Source organism: Centroberyx affinis, unplaced genomic scaffold (assembly GCF_046629955.1).
Source record: "Centroberyx affinis isolate AG114_WGS23_722 - 3 ecotype Tasmania unplaced genomic scaffold, CSIRO-AGI_Caff_v1 ptg003168l_1, whole genome shotgun sequence".
In the NCBI taxonomy this organism is placed as follows: domain Eukaryota; kingdom Metazoa; phylum Chordata; class Actinopteri; order Beryciformes; family Berycidae; genus Centroberyx; species Centroberyx affinis.
Genome location: NW_027281221.1, coordinates 153144 through 165927, shown reverse-complemented (window position 1 = coordinate 165927; position 12784 = coordinate 153144). Strand labels below are relative to the sequence as shown.

The 12784-nt window shown below is 42.6% G+C and overlaps 1 protein-coding gene across 1 annotated transcript in view; it reads left to right on the top strand.

Annotated features, from left to right (window-relative positions):
- LOC139659946 (cadherin-22-like) overlaps positions 1 to 12479 on the top strand; it is an 81471-nt gene extending 68992 nt beyond the window's left edge. The window contains 4 exon segments of the mRNA XM_071537968.1: positions 1818 to 1935; positions 5405 to 5554; positions 5872 to 5973; positions 11956 to 12479. Of these exon segments, the coding sequence (XP_071394069.1) occupies positions 1818 to 1935; positions 5405 to 5554; positions 5872 to 5973; positions 11956 to 12479 (894 nt within the window).
- Positions 12480 to 12784: the final 305 nt, after the last annotated feature.

Here is a 12784-nt window from a genome sequence, read left to right as displayed (position 1 = left end):
ATTTTCTCTGGACGAGAGCTCCCTTGAAAAGGAGATTCTTTACCTCAGTGTGGTCTCTATTTTTGTGAATCAATGGCGCTCCGCAAAAAGCGTAATCAAAGGAACATGGTGGAAGTGCAGAGGGTGTGGTTTCTGATTTTTGGTAACTTTGTGGCCAGAGACGCACGGCACAACTGCAGCACACTTGGAAACAGGGTGGGATTAGGAAGAATACATTATCAGTGGGTATGTTAGGGGCGTTAGGGGCCCAATGATGACCAATCAACTCTCCTCTTTTCCTTCCCTTTAAAAGCAGTGCGCTCTGTGACACAGCACTGATGTCCTTGTACAAGAGATGCAGAATCAGTACAAGCAAATATACGGCACCTTAAATTAAATTAGTGTGGGAGGAGAAAACACTTTTGGTTACCGTGTTGCTCTGGTCCTAGCACAGCCGTTGCTCAATGTAGGAAACGGTTCAATGATATTAATGAGCCAAATAGAAGTTGGCGGGGAACCTCAGGGACAGTTTGGCTACAGAAGGCTCACTGACAGTCCCTGACATCTATAGAGGATGCAGCCGCCTCCACAATCCCCACTCTGTCACGTGCGTCATGGTTACACCACAGAGTATTGTTAGAACGAAAAATGTTGTTTCTTATTTTTTCCTGCTTGACAGATTCATATCAAAGTCAAGCTGAGTATGTTTTTGAGTAGGATCTGTTCATGAGTGCATCACTTGGTAAAGCCACGAAAAAAACACGGAACATGACTGTGCCAGGTGACACAAGCGCAAAACCACATTATCCCTGACACCAAAACTGAACTGCACTGCTTGATTTTTATTGACACACAACCTACTGCGCCTCTCCTCCCACTATTTCTCACCAAACAGATGAGAAAAAAACCTGTGTACCCAACAAAAATGCCCCATCATCCACCATCACAAAAATGCAGCCCATGTAAGGTTAAATTAAGGTTAAAGAAATAATTGAAATAATAACAAATATGTGGACTCATATGTTCTGTGCGGTCAGAGGAATCAGAGCCAACTGATGTGAAAATTTCATTTATCAGCTTGTGGTTTGATGCTAGCTGAAGAGTAATAGGATGAGGGGATGAATTGTCACTGAGAGGCCTGTGGTAACGTGAAAGGATCTCTGGGAAGTGTTTGATGTCTGTTCAGCTCACAGTGAATCCTATCTCACCTTATTGTGTCCACACAGAGTTCGCCAAATTGGATCACAGTTGAGTTTTCTCTTTGAATGTGGATCACCATTATTGCTTTAAATACAAATTTTGCACCTTTGCTCAATCACTGTGTCTTCTTTTCTGCTGTAAAGCAAATATGGCAGCTCTCACAGAATATCTCAGTCCTTTTCTGTTCTCCCCACCTCTTCAGTGAGCCATTTTATGATAGTTTTGCACTCTAACGTTGAAAAGACTGTTTTTCCTTTTTTCACTGCTCTGTGAACATTATGCAGAAAGAAAAACTAGATACAATGGACACTTTTCCTCTTTGAGACTGTAGCCCTTTTAAACTGCAGTTTTATGGGAAGCGTTTGAGTCAGTTGCATCCAAGCAGCCCCCACCATCCCCCAGGCCCCACCCAGCCCCCTCGCCCCCAACCCCACCCCACCTCCCCCACCCACCCCGTAACGTGAAAGAGGCATTTGATATGTTAAGTGTCTATGCCTGAAAAAATGCTTATTTTGGTGGATTTTTTTTGCTATAGCCACTGAAAGGATCTTAGAGGAAATCATATCTTTGTTAAAGCCCTAACTCTTCTTTTCTTGTTCCTTTCCCTTTTTCTCCTTGGGTTCCTTCTCTTTCTACAGCTAATTCACACCATCAGTGTGGTGGATAGAGATGAGCCCCAGTCTGGACATCGCTTCTACTTCACCCTGGCCCCTGAAGCCTCCAGCAATCGACACTTTACTCTTTGGGACGTCAAAGGTGAGAGGGCAAGGGTCACCGGCGCTATAGATTGGGGTCATAGGTATAGAGGAATATGTAAGAAATAAAGCAGATGACCAGCATAATTTGATTTCTGTGGTCTGGGATATATTAGCAGGGAGTGAGCCTAGATTTGCATTTGAAATGTGCACAGGCGCGGCACCATTGTTTTTCACTGCCAAACCTTCAACATCATAATGAAAATCAAAAAGATTGAAAGGTTCAGGTGAAGGATATTATCTCACAATTATTTCCCCCCAGTGATTGGCAATGTGAGAGTTATGTGAAATTCTCGAGGGCATTCTGCAAATGTAGACCTGGCTTAAAGGGATATTGGTTTAATTTAAGAGTAGTATGGACTCCATAGACCAAATACTCGCACTGATGTTCATGGATTATTTATCCTACTCAGGTGCTGGATGGGTAGAGATAGGACAATATCTAAATTTGACAAGCACAGGAGAGTAATTTGAAAGTGAATGTGACTGGCCATTTACCTGACACTATCAGGATTGCCCTGATAGAATTAACCTCACCTGTTCTGGCCCTCTAAGCAAGGTTATATAAATACAAAGTATTATTTGCAACTATTATTTGACCCATGTCTGAGACTCCGTATCATGTTAAAAGGAGGTTTTGTACAAATTGTATCTTGTTTTTTGTTTTTATTTATCTATACACCGAAAGCGTGTTTCCTTCTGCTGTCTGAACGGCAACTCCACACAGAGTTTATTTTTTTAGAGTAATACAAATTTTATATGAATGTCATTAGCCTTGAAATATGTGTAGGCCTATTTCTTTAAGTACTTTGTTTAGCACATATTCTGTTCCCCATTCCATTTTAATGGAATGTCAACAACTTGCATAATTGCCTCAAGTGTCATCATGAATTTAGCATGCTGTATAAAGACACCATTTAAATGTAACTGCATTATGTAAGGCAACATAAGGACCGCCACGCTCCCCAGTGATGATTTCGCTTTGCTTTGGAGATCAACTTTTTCATGCTTGTCCGTGTTTTTGCAAACGCTGCCCCCACAGAGCCAAGCAGGATTAGATGCTTGCAGATCCCTCTTTTGGAGATGTGTACCTAAGTGAATGTGACATCTGGCTAAATCAAGATTGATCTGACACCAGGAAAATGTCAGGGGAGCAGCCCGAGCTAGGGAAATGTCACTGTGCAGAGGCAGTGAGGTCACTCACATGCATGTGCATGCATCCACACGATAGCGTTGGCACTGTGCAGTGTACACACACATATACACACACACACACACACACACATGCAAACAGTTATGCAGAACTAAGTATGAAAAGAGGATTCTCTCTCTCTCTCTCTCTCTCTCTCTCTCTCTCTCTCTCTCTCCTGCACATACACACACGTACACGCATACATACACACACTGCAAGCTCACGCAGATGGTCAGCTCCTGCTGCACTCACGTGGGTTTCTGCCACCGGAACACATGGGCCATCATTCATAGGCTAACTCCTCAAACCACCCAATCAGTCAGCCACACTCACACACAATGTAGAAGATGCCCTGTCTCCACGCCTCACTCTCTATCCTCATCATCTCTGTCAGGCTGTTTCTTTGTGTGTGTGTGTGTGTGTGCGCGTGTGTGGGTGTGGGTATGGGTGTGTGTGTATGTGTATGTGTGCACAGATAGGCGCGTGGAAGGATGGGTGTGTGTGTTTAAGAAAATGACAAATACTCACGTATATTATATGCATGCTTACATGCACATGCTCTGCATCCACATGCACACACTTGCACACACACACGCAAACACACACACACGCGCATGCACACACACTCACACTACTGCAGACCCAGTGGTATATATTTCGTCGAAAGACAAACAGAACCCCACACAGACCTTTTATCCTCCCACCCCACTTTTTTCCACTCTACTGTCTCTTTTCATGGACACATTTGTCAAACTGTCACTTTCAATCTGTCACTTCTTTTCTCCATCACAGCCTCACATTGCATTCTCTCTCCAAGCCTTGACACACAACAATGAAAAGAAATTTTTCGGCATGTTGCTAAACTCTTTAAATTTGTTGCTGTAAGTCTGTAAAGCAAACCTCACCTTTACTGAGAAACTTTGCTTTTACATGACAAATTGTCATTCAGTTGCCTTGAGAACATCACACTTCATCCTTAAAAGGAAGTGTGGGTGAGTCTTGTCAGCCAAGAGTGAGTCATGTGAAATAAACAAACTAAAAATAATTAAGAAAGACTTTAAGAAATACTTTATAATTAGTCTTATTCCAAGCATATGTAAAAAGAGATTTTTCTCTGTGTAAAAAGGACCTTTTTTTTTTTTACCTTTAAAGCACATTACTTGAACTACACCATTTGGTTTATTTAGAGTGTTAAGTCATAGGCTACATCAGTCACACTATTGATTGTGCTTAATTCATCATGGGATCTTGGTCTTCAGGTTGTTCTTAGAAAACTTTGTGTATGGGTGCATTCTTAAGTTCAGTGGTGTCTGCTCAAAAATAGTTACACCAAATGTCTTAATCTGTATTCATCCATATGACTTGGAGGGAATCTTTTTCTGAAGCAGACAGGCATGGAAGTGGATACTGTGTAAAAGTCAAAAGGACAAACTCAGGGGCGTAACGTTCCCGTACATAAATGGTAATACGAAGATTGTGCTACATGTGCCAGAGAAGCACTAGGGCGACATGGATGACGGTGATATATGTTCTAGGAGATGGATTGCTTGGTATCCTACATGCAAGTCTATGCTACTCCAACTATATTTGTCAAAGCCTCCTCCCGTATGCTGTGTTACATTTGTCTCTGTCTCCCATAGAGAGTGCATACATACACCGGTGGAGTTTAATTTCAAACAGTGGCTCTCTCACTCATTTTCTCCCCTGGTTTTATTTGCCTAAAAAAAACATGATAAATGTTAATGGCGTGCAGGCAATTCACTTTGCTGTTGGATTTATTCAACCCCAAGTTTAACTTGACAATTCTGACACCCTTGTTCCAGAGTCCTTGAATTGTGCATTATGGTAGATGATTTATTCAGACTATGTATACTGAGGATGGCATTTTTCTGCCTGGCTCCTTGTTTATCACTTGAGCACTGATCATTACTTGAAGACTTACTTTCATTATTATATTTTAATCAAATGGAAAGCATTTTCTCACCTTGTCAAGTATCCAGTTGTTGACAACGTGATTTCTTCTGACATTCTAGTAGTGCCAAACTAGGGCTACACTTCATCAACACACTGAGTTCAAATGAGAACAGAGGAGGGTAATAACCAGCACTCACTGGACTGAGTTTCATCAGTAATGCCGCTTTATAGAAACTAGGTCTGTGAGTAGAGAAAGAGGTTTTGTTCTTAAAATCCTCCACTGCTTCATCTCTCATTCTCTCTCATTCTCATTCTCTGTCTCTCTCTCTCTCTCTCTCTCTGACCTCCCAACCTACCCACCCAGACAACACAGCTGGTATCCGGACCCAGCGGTCAGGTTTTAACCGCCACGAGCAGAATGTCTACTTCCTGCCTATCCTGGTGGTTGACAGTGGGCCTCCCTCCCTCAGCTCCACAGGCACCCTGACCATCCACGTCTGTGGCTGCGACACAGGTGAGAGCAAAGAGCTATGTCATTACTAACATCATTATTATCACAATTATCATCATTGTCTCCATCATCAGAAGCAGCAGCAGTAGCAGTATAAAGGGCGTCTGCATGCCATTGTTTGTCTGCATTCCTTATCAGCTTTTTTTATCGCACGATCTTGCAGACAAATGGTCCCCTTAACAGAGATTTCAGCTGGGGAAAAAATATCATATATAATGTTAAAAAATAAACAGAGCCATGCTTAATCCTTGACCGTGGAATCAATCCATAACTGTTGCTGAATCTCTACAGTGAATGCTTGTTTTTCTTTTGCGACACAGACGGAGCCATCCAATCCTGCAACGCTACAGCGTATGTGATGAGTGCTGCTCTCAGCCCCGGGGCACTTATAGCACTACTGGTCTGCATGCTCATCCTCATAGGTAAGTGTTTGGATGGATGGACAGACGGATAAATATATGAGTCATTTGCCTTTTTTAGGGTCATTGCCAAGTTCAATCACTACAGCAGCAACATCAAGAGCATCACGTTCAGCAGGGGACTGTAGCACTGAAAATCCAAGGCAATATACTACAGCACGTGTAGACTGTAAACTGCATCAAAACACATGACTCCATCTCTTCCGCTCAGCAAATCATGCAACCAAGCATGTTTCCTTTAATGGACTGACCACTTTTGGAAGTTATCTATATTTCAAGATTGAAATCACATGTGCAGTGGCAGAAAAACAAGGACGAATGACATAAAAAGGAGATCAATATTTCATCTTGCCTTCGTGAGTGACTTTCCTGCTGGACACTTTGTTGTTGCTTTTATGAGGAGAAAGCTTTTGTTCAAGCAGAGGTACAGATGATGGTTGGGTTTATGAATGATATCAAGCCACTTTGCTCCATGGAACACTGAAGGAGATGGAATGAATGGGAGGGAAGTTGGGGGGGCGGGGAGCAAACAGGGAAAGGAGCTGCCTCAGCACTTGTATCCCTCTGGAACAGCAGGCTGTAAATAGACAAGGCTTTCCAGACATTCTCTGATACTTAAACACACACACCTCGCATGCACATACACTTACACACATGCACACCCAAACATACACACACATGCACACGCACGCCATCCCAGAGGAAGAGTAGACCAAAGAGGGTTGGTATTGTCATCTCTGAAAGTTTTATGAGTTGGCTTCTCGCTCTCCCCACGCTGTACGTCTTAGCATCCCACTCCTCAGTGATAGAAACGACAACGCTGTCACGATGTTTTGTCTCCCCCGCTCACGTCTCTTACACGTTTCGCATTGTTCAGGCAGTGAATGATGGATGATCTGACACCAGGCGGCTTTAACTTTGAATAACATTGCTATCTATTTCTTTTAAGAGCTTTTATAATAAGGGTCGTTAAAGCTGTGTCTCCATTAACCAAAACATATACTGGGGTGAACTCCAAAAGCAGAGCATCATTTATTCATCTCGATTTTAAAAGCCTCACCAAAAATGCTATGTACAAATCTGAGGAAGGCAACCGCTGGCTATAAAAAACTGTGTTCACAGAGTATTGTGGTTTTGGTGTTCTGGGCAAGATGACATATCCATGCAAACCTGAGTTGAAGACATTTCTCTGGCCTTTAAACTTTCCCGTAAGATGCTGTGTACAAAGAAGAATGTGTTGCATGGTACAAATGCCTGAAGTGTGATTTTCTCATCGCAGTCTTGGTGATTTGATGGAAAACAGAACAGTCCCCTTTTTCACCTATTGTGGTATGATGTGATGTTTGACCCATTTTGATTCCAGTGATGTCAGTGACATTAATTGGTGCTAAGAAGTCAATACCGATTTGAGTGATTGATATTGATTGGTAGAAAATGGACGGAAAGCACCTCGTCAAAGCATTGAAGGACAGGCTAAGTAGGAGCACCCGGGTTGTGCCAGTCATCATGTGGACAGTAATATCTCTGAGCTGCAGGGGCTGGGACCAGGGGGACGAGCAGTGTGTTAACAGCTATCTTGTGGTGTTAATAGAGGAAACAGACTGGAGCGAGGCATGTGGCAGCAACGATATCGACGGCACATTGCCCGATGCTTCCCTGTTCCCTCTTTACTTATGTACACATATATGTTTGTGGTTTATGTCTGCTCGTGCAACATTGGCACACATCCACACGCACACATACAAACAAAGCACTTCTCACCCGATAACTACAAAGCAATCGATTCTCTCTCCATACAGTACATTTATTGTGAGTAATGAGGGAGCACCCCACCACCACCACCACCACACACACACACACACACACACACACACACACATGCACACACACACACCGACTCGCTAACCAGCCAGCCAGCCCTTTCTCTCTCTAGAGGCTGGACCACCCCTATTACATCAATTGTTGGATGATGAGAAAAATGAAAACAAATTTCTGCCTAATTACCCTACAAACAAACAGTCCCTCCATCAGTTCATTTATAGGCCTGGTGTGATGAATCCATTCCACTGCATCGCAGCATCTGCACGCATCCGTTCCAATTACCTCCCATCTGCTGTGATGAACTCCTGGGCTGGGGCAACCAGCGCAGCCCAAGGGTAAATTAACCGTCTTGTCAGGAACGCTTATCGAAACATCTGTACACATGGGGACCAGCTTTGTATGTGTAGGATGTAGCTGTACACAGGTACATATGGTTGCTACAAAGGTGGATTCTGTATGTGGTGCTGCAGGGTGTGCCTATTGCCAAGCTAAGTGGGTTTTCCATGGCTTACAGTTCAAGTCTTTATATGCGTAACAGGTAGTGACACTAGCATGGTATCAGTGAGGGAGCGTTTGTCAGAAGTTAAGTTATCTGATGGTCTTTGAGTCAAACTAAAGTGCTTAAAAGGTTACAAGATGGCATTAAATTACTTATAACAAACTTCCCAAGACTAAAAGCAAGAAAACAAAAACAAAACAACAACATTCTAAAATCCTACTGAAATGCCAACCGTAACCCAAAGAGACTTTACTCCACCTACGATTAGATTACTGTTCTACATCATAAATTGGACACAACATACTATTTATACAAGAAGTAGCTGATCTGTATGTACGAAAGAGTTCACAACATCAAGGTTTCCACCTCCCATTACTCTCCTCATTAGTGTGAATTGAGAGTAATTGTCTTAGTGCTTGCTTTGCATGCATGGAGGTGTGCGCAGGAGTTTACCACAAACCAAGACTGTTTCCTCAACCCCGTAGCAATTAACTTGCCCCATTCATGGAGGAGAAGAATGAACACAATGGCTACGGATGCTGGTTTCCCAATGGAGCTCACCAAACAATGTAAGAGGAGAGATTGGACATTATCAGTCGGAGAAATTGCATAAAAGCCCCATAGAAGATCAGCAAGGCTCTCTCTCCGCTCAAGCACAGCTCTTCAGGCAAGCAACGCACAGAGCTCTCCGCAAGTTATATTTCAGGCCTTTTACACCAAATGAAGACAATTACCGGGACCTGTCATTTGTAGAGATTAATATGCTTGTAACTATTGCTCTTTGTGCTTTGCGCACAAATAGGAAAAGAAAGGACAAGAGAGGAAAAACGAAGGTGAAACAGTGTTTTAGAGTCAAACCCTGACATCAAAGGTCACTTTGGAAGAGGATGGATTTGTATGTAGGCTTTGTTTCATGCTAAGCATACTACTGCTTTAAAATATGTGAATTTCCTGTACACAGCACATAAACTACTACCATCCATCTAGTTTGAGTGTTAAAGGATCTGGCCATATTTCATTTTCACAATGTATGGGTGTACTCATGTGGGTTTAGAACATCAAACATTCTGTGCCATCCTAGACAGCACAGTCCCCATAATAGATGGTCTTTTTAGTATTGTGGGCTTCTAGGCATTTGTTTTAGGCAACAGGCTATCTGTTCCAGAAGATGCATGGTGCCTACTGGTTAATGATCTATCTAAATGTCCCTTCACTGACATCCCTTTGTTGTATTTGCTCATTGTCCCTGCTGAAAAGAGAACGACAGAAGTGGGGATTCTCAGTAAAAATGAAGGATGTGCATATATCCAGGCCGGACCTCTCCTCAGTTAAATACAGTAATTACATTCTGTAGCCAGGAAGCAGATCAACACTTTAACTTCACTTCAGCAACTCAGTGCAAATTTACTCATCTGTCCATCTCTTCATCTGAGGACAATGTCATTTCTAATCAGACAGATCCACAAATCAATAATCCTCCACATGTATTTTTGTAGAATTGTGCAAAAGAATGTGTGCACATGTACCATACCACATAGCATACCATACCACACCTATTACTACCAATTCAGTTGATACTGCAAATTGGAAGAGGCAGAATAACCATTCTGCCTCTGAACAATGAACCATGAACAATTACTCATCATAGAGTAGCGAAGATGTGAAATACCCCCATGCTGGCTGTGATCACATAATTCAAAAGAGCATAAAGCATTCAAACCAGTCATGACACAGTATCATGGGGTATAATGGGTAGAGAAGTATGTTTGCAGCTAGAAGGAAACTGGTTTGATTCTTGAGCAGGGAATCCCCAACTGCTCCAAAACTGTGGTGTAAATGATGAAATGAAGTTTTACTCTATCTTATAAGTGACAATAATATTATGATAATAGCAGTCAGCTATTATTTTTGTTACATGTTCGTATTTTTACCATATCACTGGGGAAAACCATGTATCTCCAAAATCTCAACATTTCAACAACTAAGAAAAACACCCTTGTTCTTAGCTTGTTTTTAGCCTGACCACCATACATTGTTGAGTTCATTTAATTGGTTTTGAAAAGGTTTCATCAACCCAAGGGTTGTAGAATTGCCTCATCCCATAGAGCAGCTTTTTTCAGTTGAAGTGAAACATGAAAACCCCCAAAATTGGAGTTATGAGTATTGGAGTATTGTTGCTGTCACATGACAGCAACAATTTACTGACTAAATAATGTATGTTTTATACATCTATCCCAGTCCACTTTCTTCTTTGCTTATTCAGTAGTTGATCAAAATGATTCTTGATTGCCGTTTATCCTTCACACTATAGTAAACAGAATTGCGTATTATCTTTCTCATCTTCCTCAGTGTACATAATTCAGTCATAATTGGCTGTAATATGTTTTTATTATCATCACCGAAAGTGACATTTGATGTGGTTGCAAGTCTCAGACAGATCTTGTTGAAGTTTCAGAGGGAATTGGAGCAGCCTGAGGAGGAATGATGAAGTCAGGGGGTGGATGTCTGAACTAAGTGAGACTTGTCTAATCACAAATGTAGGCAGTAATTAAAATAACTAAGCTGAGATTAAAGCCTCATTGATTTATCTAGATGCATACAGCCTTTGTTTTCCTCTCGTCTCATTAGTCTATTACGTGATCCATCTCAATTGTTTTTCCTTTTTAATCCAGACTTAATTTTCCTGGCCATTTCTTTCTCCATTGTAGGTGGTTGCATGCCTCTGGTGTTCAGTAGTGATGTAACCTCAAAGTTTTACTTGCATAGGACTTGGATAAGTATTGATATACAAATTGGACTCCATTAAGCCTTTTGAATCATATTTCTGGGCAAGGCAATCAGAATTGTGGAAAATCAATGCTCATGCATTTGAAATATAAAACTTGATAATATATTATCTTTCCCTGCTGTGTCTTTGTCCTTAGAGGTGGAATCAAAGTTACAAAACTTACATGAGCTGGATAGTTGGAAACTTTGTTGTGGAAAATATGTGATTATAGCCTCCAGAAATGTAAGTTTAGACAGTATGTGCATCAATACAATTTGCACATTCCAACTCTTGAACAAGTCTTTGTGGAAGGCATGTCATTATTTCCGTTACTTTTAGCGCGGTGAAGTGGAATTCCTTTCTTGCATTCAAGCTCTTTAAACTTTCAGCCTGACAACTCTTAATCCATATCCACGATGCAGCTCCAGACCTTGTTAAAGTCAAGGATTTCAAAACAGTTCAAATCCCTTAGCTGTGAACCCGTTTGTCATCTGCTCACACTGATCTGATTCAACAACTTTGATGAATTCATCCAGTGGTCTTTGTCCTATGCTGTACATACATGTATGTGCAGCATGTTGGTCCCAACAAGCACTTAGGAGGGTTGCTCATGTTGGTATGTTTCATTGTTGTTTGCACCCTGAAGAAAACCGGGTGGGGCCGCAATGCGCTGGTGCGTTTTCTAACATTTTAACATGAAATAGCCGAGGATAATAAAGGCTCTTTAACTTCATACAGAGGAGAGTGCCCTGAATTTCTTCTTCTTTTTTCCCCCAACATAAGCACTAAGAGTATCAAGGTTTCTTTTGTAAACTCTTTACATTAACCTATCCACGTTTGACATCTCTGTGCAATGATCTTATTCGTCTCTCTCTCTCTCTTTCTGTCTCTCCATCAGTCCTCGTTCTGCTGATCCTGACCCTCAAACGCCACAGGAAGGGCCAGAGGATGGCGGAGGATGAGGAGGACATGAGGGACAACGTCATCAAGTACAATGACGAGGGTGGAGGGGAGCAGGACACTCAGGCGTACGACATGAGCGCCCTGAGGAACCTCTATGACTTCCCCGAGGCCAAGAGCTCCGACTCTGGCCCGGAGATCCGCTCACTGCCCCAGTGGATACAGGCTAGCCGGGTGGGTGGCGCGGAGGGAGGCGGGGCAGCAGCAGACTTCTCCCTATTCAAAGGCTACATCCATAAGAAGGTGGAGCAGGCCGACGCGGACCTGTCGGTGCCACCCTATGACTCCTTCCAGACGTACGCCTTTGAGGGCACCAGTTCACCAGCGCTTTCGCTCAGCTCCATCCACACGCTGTCCACCACATCCGAGCAGGATTTCTCCTACCTCAGCGACTGGGGACCACGTTTCAGGCAGCTGGCGGGTTACTACGCTCCAGGAAACCCTGAGGAGGAGGGGTCCTAGCACAGCTCGTCTACAGAGACCTTTAAACTCCCCTCTGTCCTCCTCCTCCTCCTCCTCCATCTCCTCCTCTGCCTCCTCTTCTCACCCTCTGGCACTCGATTGAGATCATCAGAGTCAGCACTGTGTACTCCTTAAGGACAGAGAACCACCTCTTTCTCTTTCTGAAAAAAAAAAATCCCAGTGTCAGACTTTGAACTCAACTTTCTACTTAAAAAAAAACAACTTTTGTGTTCACATGTTCGGTTTTTGTGAGAGTTCTTGAGTTTTCAAACTTCAGCATGAAAGCTCTGGTCATGATATGAGAA